The sequence below is a fragment of the Protopterus annectens genome, chromosome 10.part0, assembly GCF_019279795.1.
Source record: "Protopterus annectens isolate FY-2018-M chromosome 10.part0, PAN1.0, whole genome shotgun sequence".
Classification (NCBI taxonomy): Eukaryota; Metazoa; Chordata; order Ceratodontiformes; family Protopteridae; genus Protopterus; species Protopterus annectens.
This window is the reverse complement of record NC_056744.1, coordinates 1,244,089,463-1,244,107,150: the sequence shown is the minus strand read 5'-3', so window position 1 is coordinate 1,244,107,150 and position 17,688 is coordinate 1,244,089,463. Positions and strand designations below refer to the sequence as shown.

At 44.6% G+C, this 17,688-nt stretch overlaps 1 protein-coding gene across 1 annotated transcript in view; it reads left to right on the top strand.

Moving 5' to 3' along the window:
- The window catches only part of COP1 (COP1 E3 ubiquitin ligase), a 1,660,397-nt gene that overhangs the window by 344,640 nt on the left and 1,298,069 nt on the right, over positions 1-17,688 (top strand). Inside the window, exon 6 of the mRNA XM_044085965.1 lies at positions 7,268-7,336. Coding sequence (XP_043941900.1) covers positions 7,268-7,336 — 69 coding nt within the window. The remainder of the gene's footprint in view (positions 1-7,267; positions 7,337-17,688) is intronic.

Here is a 17,688-nt window from a genome sequence, read left to right as displayed (position 1 = left end):
TCCCTCATTAGACCCATTATAGAATACAACGCCCCATTTGGTATGTACCTCTCAAGACATCTGCAACAACTGGAAAGGCCTCAGAAATACCTCACTAAAAGAATCACAGGCATAAAGCAGATGCCCTACGCTGACCGCCTTAAAAAACTCCAGCTATACCCTGTCACATATCGTCTACTCAGAGGCGATCTCTGCTTAACATACAAGGCCATGTCAAACCCAGAGCTGTTGGACATGCTACACTTAAAGAAATCCCAATCCCTCAGAGCTACACGCTCCAGGGATCTAAACCTTGTCATCACAATAAACAAAACATGCTGGAGGGATAGGTTCCTGACCCAGAGACTCCCCAGACTCTGGAATAGATTGCCCATACATGTCAAGCAGAGTGCCTCTTTGGACCTCTTCAAGAGGAACCTTGACGATTGGATGGGAGAAAGGAAATTCACCCCAGGGATCACGTCAGTCGCCCTGCTAGACAGGGATCCAGGAAAGTAAATAATGTGTGAAGAAATAGCCAGGGAATTGTTATGGCTAGGCTTGCATAGGCCCTAGGGCTGATAGCCTAGTACCAACCTATGAACCTATGAACACTTCTGCAACCTTGGCCATTAGGTCTTTAAACTGCCAGTTTCATATCTTAAAGTATCAACATGTTATTGGATTGCTTAAACAGAAAATGTTGTTGATTCCTGACTGTGCTGAAAATAAAGAATTACAGGATTTAATGCATCCTGCTGAACAGGTTGGAAAACATACTTTGCAATGTGGATTTGATTCATTAGAGGCCTCTTGCAGGGCTGCTGTTACTGGGTCTGTGCTCAGAAGGTATGCTTGGCTTAAGGAGCAATCTTTGCCTGATCATGTTAAAGCTAAATTGTTGGATGCTCCCTTAAGTCAGGACCGCCTGTGTGGCAACAAGGTTGAGGAAATTCTTAAAAAGATGGAAGATAAAGCTAAAATCTATGCAAACTGTTAGATTTCTTACAGGTTTAGCCTCCTAGATTTAGTAGGCACTGGCTTTCTTAGAATTGGTCCTTTCCAGCCCCTTCCAGGTCTTCTCAAGCCAAGCCCAGACACAGCAGAAACCCCGGGTTTCAGTCCCAAGGGACACACAGGACTAAGCAGTGGGGGGTTTCCGCACCCAAATTTGGGAGTAGTAAGACTCCCCCTATGGAAAACTGTCTCAATTACTTGTTTTTAAAACTTCCAAGTACTTCCCAACTGAGTGCTCCTTTAAGCGGAAAGATTGGTCTGCAGGCCAGAAACTGGGAACTCATTACACAGGAAAAAATGGGTTTTAAATATAGTGTCCCAAGGATACAGATTTCACTTCCACACGTTACCAACACCAAGCGGGTGGCCAGATCTAACCCCAAATCAGTGGGTAGAGGCCCATAATCAAGTACTCTCTCTCTCAAACATGGGGGCTATTCAGTTGGTACCAGAAGAGGAAAAGTGGCAAGGTTTCTATTCTAGACTTTTCCCTGGTACCCACAAAATGCAATACATGGCTTCCTATCCTGGACCTTTCTACTCTTAAACACCTTCCTGGTGATTCCAAAATTCAAAATGCTGACTCATCACCAGCTGCTTCCTATGCTAGGCAAAGATGCATGGTTGGCAACACTAGACTTAAAAGAAGCATACCTGCACATCCCTATTAGGGATTCTTGCAGAAGATACCTATGCTTCAAAGCAGGCTACATGCACTATCAGTTCTCTGCAGTGCCATTTGGCTTATATACTGCGCCCAGGGTATTCAGAAAGTGCTTCCTAGCTCCAGTCATTGCATTTTGCAGGCAAAAAAATATTCAGATATACCCATACCTGGACGATCGTCTATTTCAGGCAGAAAGCCAGGACATACTTTTGAATCATCTTGCCTTTGTTCAAAGGGTACTGACTTGTCTGGGGTTCACCATAAACGAAAAGAAATCCCACCTGGTACCCTGTCAACAAATTATATTCATGGGCGCAAGCTTGAATACAACTTCCCAGATGGCTTTCCTCACTCCAGAGAAACGGATTCATTTGACAACCTACTTCAAACGGGGTCTATATTAGAACATCGAAGTTTCATAACTTTGAATGTTCTAATATCGAACCCTATTCAGTGAAAGCTGAAAACATCGAACATACAGAACAGCAAATTGTTTCCTAGGGAAAAAAATTTGCTGTTCCAAAACACATACACACAACACAAGCACACCAAACAAACAGCAATCCACACATATACACTTAAAATCTTACGCCTAACCCTACACTAAACTATACACACACCACTAACTATCCATTTACCTTAACCCAAACCCTAACCCTAAGGTTTGTCACTATCGCACACTCACCCGCTCCCTAACCCTAACTCACCTAACCCGTCCTAACCCTCACGTCCACACAGTTGCACACATACCTAACCCGTGCCCTAACCCTAACTCATCTAACCCGCCCTAACGTCCACACAATCACACACTTACCTGAACCCGACCCGTAACTTTCCACCACAGTGCTGAAAATACCGAAGCAACAGAAACGGCCAACTGAATTCTTTCCTAAGGAAAAACATTTTTTTTTCTGTTGCTTCAATATTTTCAGCTTTTGCTGAATAAGGTTCGATGTTAGAACATTCGAAGTTTTGAAACTTCCATGTTCTAATATAGACCCCTTCAAACAAGTGGCCACAAAAACCCAGCTATCTGCAAGGCAAATACTGTAAGCCTTGGGGTTCATGGCCTCCTGCAGTCTTCTAATTCCATATGCAAGGCTGCATATGAGGAAACTACAGTGGTATCTCAAAAGCCTATGGTGTCAACATTCACAGGATCTAGAAGCAAGGATTCCTATCATACCTTGCCTACGCCGAGATGTTATTTTGGTGGGCAGAGGCCTGCCACCAAAACTGGGGACTACATTCATACTACCCCCTGCCACCCAAAGTTTAACAATAGACGCATCAGACTATGCATGGGGGGCTCACCTGGCAGGGAAGTGCATTCAGGGCAAATGGAACCCAATTCAAATGCACCTGCACATAAATCAGAAGGAAATGTTAGCTGTACAGAATGCTCTGACGGCCTTCAAGGACCAAATTCTTTCAGGACAACTAATGGTAAAGATGGACAACACCACTGTCATGTGGTACATAAACAAGCGGGGGGGTACACATTCTCTTACCCCCTCTGCAGACTAGCCATGGCATTGTGGAACACAGCCGTGAGTTACCAAGTGAATCTACAAGCTCAAATCCTGCCAGGAAAACTAAATACACTGACAGACGGACTAAGCAGAAACCTCATGGACCCACATGAGTGGAAACTGGAACCAAGGATTTTCAACATGTTGACAAGCAAATGGGGGAGCCCAGATATAGACCTGTTTGCCTCCCCCCAGAACCATCAATTAGACATATTTTGCAAACAGATTCCCCACAAGCTTATCTTGGAACGTGGATGCTCTATGCTTCATCTGGAAAAACCTATCAGTTTATGCCTTTCCTCCTCTGCCTCTGCTCTCCAAGCTACTAGTAAAGATCAAACAGGACAAGCTAAGGACAATTTTAATTGCACCAGACTGGCCTCGCCAACACTGGTACCCACTCTTGCGCAGTGTGTCACGCTTGGCCCCATGGCACTTGCCTCTGACTCCTTCCCTGTTATCTCAGCAAGAGAACCAGATTCTGCACCCTCAGCTGCAAACCCTGAATCTAGCAGCTGCAAATGGAAAAGATATTGTGCCTGGAACCAGTCTCAAGGACTGAACACAGCAGAACCCAGTTTACCTCAAATTCTACAATACTTGACTGAGATGCTTCATAAGGGCTTGTCCTTTTATAGGTTCATAGGTAGGTACTAGGCTATCGGCCCAAGGGCCTACGTAAGCCTAGCCAACAAGGTACCATAGCTTATGTAACCCAAGAAAGTTATTTTCCTGTGCCACTGTCCAGCAGAGACACAGAAGTGATCCCCGGGATGTATTTCCTATTTCCCATCCACTCATCAAGATTTTTCTTGAAGAGTGCTAATGAAGAACTTTGCTTGACATAGATGGGTAGCTTTTTCCAGAGTATAGAAAGTCTCTGGAACAAGAGCCTATCCCTCCAGCATTTCCTGTTTGTTGTGATGGCAAGGTGGTTTAGGTCCCTAGAGCATGTAGCTTGGAGGGATTGGGATTTCTTTAGGTGTAGCATGTCCAACAGCTCTGGGTTTGACATAGCTTTATATGTTGGGCAGAGATCACCTTGGAGTAGGCGATATGCTACGGAGTTAAGCTGGAGTTTTTTTTAAGGCGGTCAGTTTTGGGCATTTGTTTGAGGCCAGTAATCCTCTTTGTGAGGTATTTCTGTGGCCTTTCCAGCTGCTGCAGATGTCTTGTGAGGTACATTCCAAAAGGGGCGTTGTACTCTATAATGGGTCTAATGAGTGACGAGTAGAGGGGAACAATGACCTCTCTTTTTCCTGGATGAGAACCGTTTTATGATGAGGTGTGCCACATCCTCCATCAAAATTAATGCCTCAGCCATTTCAGCTCATTATAGCACAGAGCCTCCCCTCTTCTCTCACCCACTGCTCAAGCAGTTCCTCAGAGGGGCCAAAAATTTAAGGCCACCCAGGAGAGCTTCAGCTCCAGCCTGGGACCTTAACTTTGTCTTGGAGAAACTCACTCTTCCTCCTTTCGAGCCAGCTGCTACTGCAGTTTTAAAATTTCTTTCCTGGAAAACCGCTTTCCTTTTAGCAATCACTTCTGAAAGAAGGGTATCTGAATTACAGGCCCTTATTGCAGTGGAACCTTTCATCATCTTTCATGCGGACAGGGTGTCCCTCAGAACCAGTCCCTCCTTCATGCCCAAGGTGGTATCCAGTGTTGCTCTTAATCAGTCCATTCATTTGCCTACCTTCTTTCCTAACCCACAGAACAAAGGGGAATGGATACTGCACTCTTTAGATGTGCACAGACCGCTTAGATTCTACTTGGACAGGACTAAACCTCATAGGAAATCTGAACAAGTGCTGGTGGCATTTGCTGCAGGGACAGAGGGGAAAGCTATTTCAAAACAAACCATTTCAAAATGGATAGGCCACTGCATTAATTTCTGCTATGAGCACCATGGAAAACCTATCCCACAGGGCATCAGACCCCATTCAGACAGGGCTGCATCTACCTCTACAGCCTTTCTCAGGGGCGTCCCTACTAGGGACAATCCTAGAAGCTGCTACCTGGAGTTCTGTACATACTTTCACCAAGCATTATCATTTGCCAATTTTCTCTAAATCCAGAGCTGGTTTTGCCACTGAAGTCTTGCAGGGCCTAATAGCTGGTCCTAATTCTATTTAAATTCCTCCTCCCAACCTTAGCTTTGGGAATCTCCCCCGATGTAATGACTGCAACAGTGAAACACGAACAACATAGTACAGTTGTGTACACTTACCATAAATGTAGACGTTCGTGTGTATTCACTGTTGCAGTCCTGGTTACCCTTCCTCCAGCCCCCTTTCTTCTTTTGGTTATACCTCTACTGTCACTTACTATGCTCAAAAAGCTTTTTGGTGTATTTGCTTTTTTGTTGGAGGTATATCCTTGTATTTATAGATTTAATTGCTTCCCATTAGGGGGGCACCTGACATCTGGGGCAAGGAAAACTGATGTAATGGCATCGGCTGCATGTTTTATACCCCTGACGACCCGACATCATGGAAGAATGGACAGCATCCGATGCAGGACCCAAGACTTTATTAATCAGGCCAACTGAGGGCTACTGCAAGCAGATAATCCAAATGTAATGACTGCAACAGTGAATACACTCTAACATCTACATTTATGGCAAGTGTACACAACTGTACTTTGTCTTACAGTTCTTGACAGGGCATCCTTTTGAACCTGCTGCTAGAGTTGAAGTATCTGTCATGGAAAACCTGATTTTGGATGTCATAACCTCCACCAGAAGGATTTCTGAGCTGAAAGAATTTTCTTCAAAACCCCCTTTCTAGTTTTTTTCACAGAGAGTGAGTGAGGACAAATTCATCCTTTCTTCCAAAGGTGGCATCAGAATCCTCCATCAATCAGGCCAAAAATGTGCCTGTATTCTTTCCAAATTTCTCCTACAATGGTGAATACATCTTGCACTTGTTGGACTTTCATCTGCAGTTATGCTTTTTATTAACATCAAACTGTGCCTGTATTTGATGATCTGAGAAACTGTTCATTTGCAAAGTCTAAATTGGGATAAGCAGTGGCTTTAAAACCCAATGCTCATTGATCTAGAGCAGTGGCCTCATCTACAGTCTTTTTCTGAAGTGTGCCCCCATCAATATTTGTCCTGCAGCTACTTGTCAAAAGTACATACGTTCATTTGTTATTATAAATTGGGCATTCAGTGTAGAGACACGGCTTCTTTTAGTTCAACTGTATTGAAGTGCACCCTTCCTTGGGGCTACCCAAATAGCTGGGGACTCCATATGTAGAGGAATGGCCGGAAAGAGAACATCAGATATGAAATTTATCTACGTACCATAACAGTGTTGTCATATTCCATCCATTCCCCCTCCTTGTGTTGGTGCTTTATTTAGATGAATATGTCACCTGTAACAAATCTAACTGACTTTGCCTTGGATCTTAGAGTTTAGACACATTGTGTACCTAATGTCCCCCCCTTGGTTAAGACCTTGGGCAGGTTATTGTTGTTAGGGGAAAACTTGATCTGAGTTAGCTACTAAGAGATAGGGGAATTATGGGTAAAGAAGGAGCCTGAGCACCAGATCCCAAGCTTTGAGGTGGATGAAGACTGATCAAATGTCAGATCTTGACATTCATATGTAGAGGAATGGTTGAAATATGATAGCATATATCTAATATTATGCTAAGGACTGTGGAGGTGGTGCTGCAGTACCGTTGTCACCTCATAGCAAGACGTTGTCCGGTTCGATTCTCAGCTACAGTGGCTTCTGTGTGGAGGCATACGTGAATGGGGCGTGCCTTCATTGAAGGTTGTGCGTCAGGGCTGGTAACCCGGTACGTAAAAATCCACTACCAATCATTAGCGGACCGGAGTTCCGCTGTGTCGACCCCTAACCAGGAAAAGCCGAAAGACATAAATAAATACATAACTTTTTTTTTTTATTTCTGGCATGAATTCACTGTTTTGTATCTTGTGATAACAGAATTCCTGTCATTTGAAAGCATTTATTTTAGTCAATGAGATGTTAATTGTTGTGCTTTTCTGTATGTTGCTTCTTTTTGTAGTAAACAATTATGCCTTATTTTATTTTTTCAGGATTCTCACTCTGCTCAGTTGCAGATCTTAATGGAGTTTCTCAAGGAGGCTAGAAGGAACAAGAGAGAGGTTTGTATTGCTGCAGCTTTACTAAAACTGCATTTCCTGTCTGTCTTAATTTTAGATATTTTTTAAAAACATCTTCATTCAGTCTCAATTAAAACATTGACAGGTGTGCACATGCATTGATGTAAAACAAAAAAAAACATAGCAACAGTTTTTTCATGCTTTTTGTTTCCTGTAACAATTATTCACTTAGACATTAAGATAAATTGTTCAATTTTTTGTTCACTTAAAGCTCACTCGTACTCCTGTCACAGGAAGTCAGTTTTTCGGTCTTTAGTTTTTGCTGTAGGAATCCTACAGTTGAATCTCTTCAGCAGCTTGCATTGGTGTATTACAGCTTCCAGAGTTGGATAAGATCACCTTGGGAACTTCTGTTCCTCTTTATTACATAATTTAGAGTCTCTCTGTTTTATTTAAAAAATGTTTGTTAACTTTTTATTTTAACATGCTTGCTATTTACTACTGCTGTTAAATCCCCTGGGAATTCTAACTTATTACTGTGTTTGTGTGATTAATACTGCTTTTAATTAGCCATGGAGCTTTCTAAAGTGTTTTATGACTTGTATTGGTTACGGAAGATGTCCTTCCAATATCACTGTTGCTGTATTCTTCACTGAAGGGCTCTCCTGCCAAGGATAGCCTAATGCCTGGCCAGTATACCAAGGCCTTTAGATCTTATAGGCACTGTATGCCACATGTATGGCAGATTCCCCATAAAGGACATCATGACTAGTGTCTTTTTGCCTTGGTACTTCTCATGACCATATGTAATGCACTATCTGTTAAGCATTTTAAGATCCTTTGTAGACAATTATCCTCTTTCCATATATTTGGAGAACCAGCATCTTAAATTGTTGGCTCATGGTGCTGTGGTCGAATCCTCTCACTCCGAAGCATAGCAGTCCTCTGAGAAGAAGGTTAAGATGTCTAGGCCTGATGCAGTTGCTGTCCATCCTCCAACAGGCATCTCTGTAGAAGCAAGTGATAGCTCTCAAAACCATCCAGTAGTTGCGTCTGATTCCAGTGTTACAACCCCATTGGAGGCTAGCATGGCTCTGAGTTCTTGTACATCCTCTGAGCATTTCCAAATGTCTGCACTGGACATTGAGGGGGACCACGGCTGATTATTCCTGAGGGTTCAAGACAGATTCCTCAAACCTTAGACTGGTAAGAGGTTCACTCTGCTGTTGTTGAATCTTACCAGGGGGTCTGAACTGTGAAGGACTATTAGGACAGGCAACCACCTTAAGAAAAAACAAATGTTGAAGCAGATCACTCCTATTGCTAAAAATCCTCAGCATAAATGGCAAGATTTTACACAAGGCCTGTTCAATGCCTTGGTGGCCTTGAATCTTCCCTGGGGAGGTTTCAGTCCTTGCTTCTCCTTGGTCTATCACTCCTGCTAAGAGGGCGTGGGAACTAGATTCCTCAGATAACGACTTTGATTCTGGAGAGGAATCCCCTTGCTTACTCTTCTCAAATTCCTTCTCCTCTAGATTATGGTTCAGAGGAACAACACTGTTTGAGCCAGGATTCCCCTTTTGGAGAATTATCCTTTGGAGATGCTCTCATGATGGAGTATTTTAAATGTGATTGCTCCCAGGTTTCTGACATCCAAAAAAATATTATGAGCGTTTACAAATGGAATCACCTAAGCCATCACCTTTTCAGATGCTGCTTTAGCTCCAGACTCTTAGCCTCAGAAAGGTTCTACAAGGTGCCGGAGGACTGCAAGTTTTTGTTCAAGTGTCTTTCTGCTGATCCTTCTGTGGTTTCCATCACAACAGATAAGCCCTCTAAACATTTGACCTGCTCTGAGCTCCTTCCTCCATATTAGGATAATAGAACTGTGGAGAGATTTAGTAAGAAGGTGTGTACTACTGCCACTGTTTCTTTAAAATCTTTTAATTATCAAACCCATATGACCAGGTGTGTCTTGGTTCTGCTTTCTCAGGCAGCTAAGGTTGTGTCTGATCTTCCTGATTCTGAAGAAAAAATGTCAGCTCTTTCGCTGTGAAGGTCCACTTCCCATGTTGATCATCACTCTGTTAAATGCAGATATGCTGCTGATGCCTCTTACAGGGCTGCTACCTTTAGTTGTGTTACGAGGTGTTATTCTTGCCATTGTCTGATATTAAAGCCAAGCTTTTTGTGTAGATGTTACTCTGAATAATAGAAATCTTTTGGGACAGCTGACACTGACCTGTTCAAATTTCTCCAGGATAAAGGGAAGGACACCCAAGAACGTAAGCATATTTTTGTCTCCCCTTTTCCAAAATCTCAGAGGAATTATCCCTCTAAATCTGCCTTTTTTCATAGGCAACCTCATCAGCCTTCCAAAGGTAGGAGGGGGGGTCTTGATGTATTCCTCCTGCCAAGTCTATTCATTCTCCCACATCTCAGAAACCTTGTTTTCAAGACAAACCAGTATGATAGTTTGCTTCCCTCCAGTCCAGGTCCCATTGTCCCAGTGCCTTTCTCTGTCCCTCCCAAATTGGTAACAGACTATCTAAGATTCCTGGGTTCTGTCTCTCATTCATTAGGGGTATTTCATGGTTTGGAAGCCCCCCCTTTTTTCAGGCATTGCGTAGCCTCCTCCAGATCTACGTTCTAATTTCCAAGTAATTTGGCTGTCGCTTTTAGACCAAGGCACCATTCAACCTGTTCCACCCATCTAAGTGGGAAGAGGTTTGTATTCCTTGATGTTTTTAGTTCCCAGAGGGGACTTGAAGACAAATCCTGGACCTCTTTCTTCCCAACACTTTCTTCAAGGGTCCCTTCTTTCAGGATACTGTCTATTCAGACTAATGTGCTTCGTGTTTCACTGTTGCAGTCATTACATTTGGTAATCTGCTTGCAAGTTGCCCTCAGTCGGCCTGATTAACAAAGTCTTGGGTCTTGCATCGGTTGCTGTTCCTTCTTCCATGACATCAGGTTGTCAGGGGTATAAAATCAAGCAAGACTGCATATGAGGAAACTCCAGTGGTATTTAGTCTCTGGTGTCAACATTCCTAGGACCTGGAAGCAGTGATTCCTATCATTCCTTGCCTAAGGACAGAGTTCCTTTGGTGGGCAGAGACTTGCAACCACAATAAGGGACTCCCTTTCACACAACCCCCTGCCGTCCAAACTTTCACCACAGACGCATCAGACTTTGCATGGGAGGCTCACATTGCAGGCAAATGCATTCAATGCAAATAGAGCCTAGGACAAATTCACCTGCATATCAATCAAAAAGAAATGTTAGCTGTACAGAATGCACTGACAGCCTTCAAATACCTTATCCTGCCAGGACAACAACTGATAAAGACAGACAACACCACAGTTATGTGGTACATAAACACGCAGGGGGGGGACTCACTCTTACCCACTCTGCAGGTTAGCCATGACTCTGTGGAACACAGCCTTAAGCAGCCAAGTGCACCTGCTAGCTCAGTTCTTGCCAGGCGAACAAAATTCAATGGCAGAAGACTTGAGCAGAAATCACACGAGTGGAAAATGGAACCAAACTCATTCATACTTCTAATACATAGCTGGGGACACCAGAGGTGGGCCTCTTTTCATCCCCCCAAAACCTTCAACTAAACGAATTTTGCACCAGAATTCCCCACAGCCAAGTTTGGAAAGTGGATGACCCTATCCTTTACATGGAAAACCTGTCAGTCTATGCCTTTCCCCCTCTGCCCCTCCTTCCAAAGGTGTACTCCTCAAGATCAAACAGGACAGGCCAAGGACAACCTTATTGCACCAGACTGGCCACGCCAGCACTGGTACCCACTCCTATGCAGTCTGACAGTAGTGCCACCCTGGCACCTACAGCAGACCCCCTCTCTGCTGTCCTAGCAGGAGGGGGACAGATTTTGCATCCTCAGCTGCAAACCCTGAACCTGGCAGCCTGGCTTATTCCATGAATACATCACCAGCAACCCTCAGCAAACAGGTGCTGGATGTTATCCTTAAGGCCAGGGGGGCAGTACTAGGAAATCCTAGTCAGAAAAGTGGAATAGATACTGTTTTTGGAGCTAGTCTCAAGGGAAGGACACAGCTGTGTCCCCCTTGCCTCAAATACTAGATTACCTAGCAGAGCTGCTCCACAAAGGCCTCTCCTTTTGATCAATTAAGACTCATGCCTCTGCCATCTCAGCTCATTACAATACTGAGCCACCCCTCTTCTCTCGCCCTCTGATCAAATAGTTCCTGAGAGGAGCTAACAATTTAAGACGCCCAAGGAGAGCTCCCACTACTGCCTGGGACCTTAACTTTGTACTAGAGAAGCTCACGCTTCCCCCTTTTGAGCCTGCTGCTACGGCAGAGTAAAAATTCCTCTCTTGGAAAACAGCCTTACTGCTAGCAATCACTTCAAGAAGAGTGTCCGAGTTATAGGTCCTTATGGCTTTGGAACCCTTCATTATCTTCCATGCAGACAGGGTTTCCCTCAGGACTAACCAATCTTTTATGCCCAAGGTGGTATCCAGTGTGGCTTTAAACCAATCCATCCATTTGCCAACCTTTTTTCCTATTCCACAGAATAAATGGGAAAGGATCCTGCACTCCTTGGACGTGCACACAGCTCAGGTTCTACCTTGACAGGACTAAACCTTTTAGAAAATCTGACCAGCTGCTGGTCAGTTTTGCTACAGGGGCAGAGAGCAAGGCCATTTTGAAACAAACCATTTCTAAATGGATAGCACACTGCATCTATTTCTGCTACAAACACCATGGAAAACCTACCCCACAGGGGATCAGGCCTCATTCCACTCAGGCTACCTCAACCTCTACAGATTTTCTCAGGGGAGTCCCTACCAGGGACATCCTGGAAGCTGCAGCCTGGAGATGTTCATAGTGTTACCCTGCTGCAGTCATCACACTTGGGTTATCCTGTCGTCAGGCAGTCACGCAGTCGGCCTGAATTCCAAAGTCTTGGTCCGGCATCGGTTGCTGTCGCTTCTTCCCTGACGTCATTACGCCAGGGGTATATAAGAGGCATCTGACGCCGTTTTCTTCAGTCTTTCTTGCCGCGCAGTGCCCGAAGCAAAAGCAGTTTGCAAGTGCCGGTCGGCCGACACCTGAGATTTTCGAATCGAATTTCAGTCCGAAGTCTTCAAAGCTAAGTACCCCATTGGGGAACCTTTTCTTGCCTCAGTCTGATGTCAGAAAAAGTTAACAATTGCATTTCTTGTGGGAAGCAAATACCTCATAAGGACTTTCATTCTTATTGTATACCTTGCCTAGGCCCAGACCACGACGTCACTGGTTGTCAGTTTTGTGCTAGGTTCAATAAGCAAACTATAAATCGACACTTTGATTTCGCACGACACTACTTTGGTAGGAAATTTAATTACACTATGCTGTCGGAGCAACCGACTACCGGCGTGCATAAAAAATGCAAAGATAAAGACAGACAGCCTAGATCCAAGCCAGACTCCGAGGCCTCAGCTGGGCTGGTCGCCGGTTCTCCGGTTTTCAGTGAGGCGCCTACGTAGCCCCTGGCGACCGCAGAATTGGAACCCCAGACCGCTTCGGATTCTCAAGCATAGAGTTCTAGGCCGACGCAGCCATTTTCTTTAGGCCCTACCGACGACATTGCAGAAGGAGAAGTCGGTGCTGTGGAAACACCTTCGGTTTCAGAAGGTGTCTTCAGACTGACTACTCTCACCATAAAATCTTATGCTAAGCTTAAGACTCCTCTAAAACCAAAAAAGACTGCACATCAGTCTCCAGTTCAAGGCCCCATGCCTAAGAAACAGATGCTTAAAATGGCTGAAGATTTGATTTCTTTAATCAGGGGTTCCCAACACCCCCCCCCCCCCAGACAAAAGGCCCAGACAAGAGGAGGATTATGCCTCCTCTGATCAAGTGTCTATTTCCTCAGGCTCCTCTGAGGAACAGGATTACTCCTTTCCCCCTTATGAAGATTCTGATGCTGAAGATTCCATTCCCTCAGCTTCTCCCCCTGAAGACTATTCCTTTGGGGAAACCTTACATACCATGAGGGAACATTTCCACTGGGAAGGTCAGGACTACTCCGACTCAAAGAAAAGGCTCGGAGAGTTTCTTTTATTCCCCCAGCACAGATCACTTGCTATCCCTCCAGTTTTAGACATTGTGGATGACGTTTACTTAGAATCTAGTCTAAATCCAGATTCTCTGCCTCCTGCTCCAGCCAAACCAGATAGATATTATAGAGTGCCTGACTCACACAAATTCCTTTACAAAAGCCCTGTTGCTGACCCAGAGACAATCTCCCAGGGTCCCAAAGGGGCTAAGGCTTCTATGGCTAAAAACCCTGTACCCTCTGAAAGGGACTACAGAGCACTAGATAGGTGGGGGAAGAAGGTTTACACCTCAGCTACTCTAGCTATGAGAGCACTAAATTGTCAATTTCACATGCTTAAATACCAGTAATTCCTAATGTCTCAAATAAAATAAAAGATGAGAACGCACCCTCAACAGTCTGAATTCAAGGAAATGCAGGATCTGTTGCATGCAGCTGAACAGGTGGGCAAACATACTTTACAATGTGGATTTGATTCCTTGGAAGCGTCCTGTAGAGCAGCTGTTACTGGGTCTGTTATACGTAGGCATGCTTGGTTAAAGGAACAAACTCTGCCTGATCATGTTAAAGCAAAGTTACTAGATGCACCCTTACAGCAGGATGTCTTATTTGGGGTTAAAGCAGAAGAGGTTTTAAAGAAAATGGAGGATAAGGCAAAATCTATGCAGACGGTCAAAGATTTCTTACAGGTACAACCCCCACACTTCAGTAGAAATTGGCCAACAAAAAATTGGTCCTTTCCAGCTTCTGCAGACCACAGAGGGGTAAATACAGGCGCCCAAGGGGCAGAGGACAAGCACAAATCCCTTACAAACCTCGCCAGCGGGGCACTGCAACACCGAAGGGAGGAGAAGACAGATCCCAAACTACTAGAAGGCAAACACAATGACTTAAACCTCAAACTGCCAAGCAAAACTCTCTTGGCAGCTCCCTTGGGAGGAAAATTAGCATTTTTTTACAGACAACTGGCGCAACGTCACAAAGGACAAATGGGTCCTAGACATTATCTCACAAGGATACAGATTCCATTTCCACACCTTGCCAAGGATAAAAGGAATGCCAAACCTGCCATAAAATCAATGGGCAGAGGCACAAAAACAAATTACAGCTCTCATGGACATGAGCCATTCAACTGGTACCTACACAGGAGCAAGGCCAAGGATTTTACTCAAGACTCTTTCTAGTCCCCAGATAGGACAATGCTTGGAGACCCATTCTGGGCCTTTCAATTCTAAACACCTTCTTGCAAGTACCCAAATTCAGGATGCTAACACTACAGCAGCTTCTTCCCATGTTGGGCAAGAGAGCTTGGCTAGTAACGTTGGACCTCAAGGAGGCATACCTGCATGTCCCTATCAGACAAAATTGCAGAAGATACCTCCGTTTCATTGCAGGTTCAACCCATTACCAATTCTCTGCACTGCCCTTTGGCTTATCTACTGCGCCCAGGGTCTTCACAAAATGCCTGGCACCAGTAATTGCATACTGCAGACAAAGAGGAATTCAAATATACCCATACCTGGACGACTGCCTCATCCAAGCAGAAAGCAAGGACATTCTCTTACAGCATCTGGCTTTTGTAAAACACCTAAGTTGCCTAAGGTACACAGTAAATGAAAAGAAATCAAAACTAGTGCCCTCACAAAACATGACATTCCTGGGTGCCAGCTTGAATACAACGGCCCAGATGGCTTATCTAATGCCAGACAAACAACTACAACTAACTCAATACTTCAAAATAATGGCAACAAAGACCTAACTCCCTGCAAGAAAAATTCCTCAGGCTTTGGGCTTCATGGCATCTTGCATACTACTAATACCATTTGCAAAACTGCATATGAGGAAATTACAATGGTACCTAAAAAGCGTATGGACTCAACACAGCCACAGCTTGGAAACAATGATGCCTCTCATTCATTGCCTTCAACAGGAGTTTCTGTGGTGGTCACATGCATGTCACCTCAACAAGGGTCAGCCTTTCACCTTACCCCCAGCCAGGCAAACTATGACAACATATGCATCGGACTATGCCTGGGGGGCACACATGGCAGGGCGGTGCGTTCAAGGCATATGGACTGCAGATCAAAGGAATCTGCACATCAATCAAAAAGAAATGCTAGCTGTACAGAATGCCCTGACAGCCTTCAAGGACCTCTTACATCCAGGACAGCTTATAATAAGGACAGACAACACCACAGTAATGTGGTACATAAACAAACAAGGGGTACACACTCCTACCCTCTATGCAGGCAAGCAATGACCTTGTGGAACACAGCACTGGCTTACCAAGTTCAATTACAAGCTCAATTCCTGCCAGGAAAAAAGAACACATTGACAGACGACCTAAGCAGAAACATCATGGATCCCCACGAGTGGAAACTGGATCCACAAGTATTTGCAATGATAACTCAAAAATGGGGGCTCCCAGACATAGACCTGTTTGCCAACCCCCAAAACTATCAGCTATCAAAATTTTGCACAAGGACATTTCACCATCAAGCTTGGAAAGTGGACGCACTCTCATTCAGTTGGAAAATGCTGACAGTATATTCCTTTTCTCCATTGCCCCTTCTCACAAAGGTGCTGTTGAAAGTCAGGATGGAGAGACCCCAAATGATACTCATTGCCCCAGACTGGCCACGCTAACACTGGTACCCACTATTAAGGAACATGGCCCAGGGCCCACCATGGATTTTACCACAAATTCCTCATCTGCTCACACAGCAAGACAGTCAGATTCTACACAGCCAGCTCAAAACCTAAACCTTAAATTTGGCTGCATGGCAAATCACCTAAGCAACCAGCCAGCTCCTCTTTCACAAGCTGTTATGGATGTTATTCTGGAGGCCAGGAGGCCCAGCACCAGGAAAGCCTACTCAGACAAATGGAAAAGATTTTGCGCCTGGAACCAAGCTAAAGGCCAAAATACCCTTCAGCCAGACATACCTTAGGTTCTACAATATTTAACTGAGATGTTACACAAAGGACTTTCTTTTTCATCTATTAAAATCCACGCCTCAGCTATTTTAGCTCACTACAACACGGATCCTCCCTTATTTTCACATCCACTTCTAAGGCAGTATCTCAGAGGGGCCAAAAACATTAGGCCTCCCAGGAGAGTGCCAACACCAACTTGGGACCTCAATTTGGTCTGGAAAAACCTACGCTACCACCTTTTGAGCCAGCTTTCTCAGCCGACTTAAAGTTTATATCATGGAAGACTGCCCTGCTGCTAGCAATTACTTCAGCCAGAAGAGTCTCAGAGCTACAGGCACTAATGGCAGTAGAGCCTTTCCTCATTTTTCATCAAGACAGAGTTTCTCTACGAACTAATCCCTCCTTTATGCCAAAGGTGGTATCCAGTGTGGCTCTAAATCAAACCATCCATTTACCCACCTTCTTTCCAAATCCACAGAACAAAGGAGAAAGACTCCTGCATTCCCTGGACATTCACAGGCAACTACGTTACTACTTGGATAAAACTAAGGTTTTCAGAAAATCTGACCAGCTTTTTGTATCCTATGCTACAGCATCACAAGGAAAGGCGATCTCAAAACAGACCATTTCCAAATGGATAGGACATTGCATACGTTTTTTGCTACACCCATCATGGAAAACCAGTTCCTGCTAGCATAAGGCCCCACTCTACCAGGGCAGCTGCTTACATCTACAGCCTTCCTCAGGGGGGTGCGAACCAAGGATATTCTGGAAGCTGCAACTTGGAGTTCAGTACACACCTTCACCAAACACTATCACTTACCACTTTACTCTAAGACTAGAGCTGGTTTCGCCACTGCAGTTTTGCAGGGCCTTCTAGCCTCCTCTAACCCTGTTTGACTCCACCTCCCATCCTTAGCTTTGAGATTCTACCCAAGTGTGATGACTGCAGCAGGGTAGCACAATGAACATAGTACAGTTTTGTACCTACCATAATGTAGATGTTCGAGTGTATACCCTGCTGCAGTCCAGGTTACCCTCCCTCCATCCCCTCTGACCTAACTAAAACCTTTCAATACCTTAAAATCTTATACTACCTTTGTGGTGTATTTGCTTATAGCTGGAGGGATGTTTTGTTTGTGCTAAACTTTTATTATTGGTACTATCTACTGACCACCTTTTGGGGGGGGCACCTGACATCTGGGGCAAGAAAAACTGAAGAAAATGGCGTTGGATGCCTCTTATATACCCCTGGTGCACTGACGTCAGGGAAGAAGCGACAACAACAGACGCCAGACCAAGAGTTTGGAATTCAGGCCGACTGCGGGACCGCCTGACGACAGGATAACCCAAGTGTGATGAC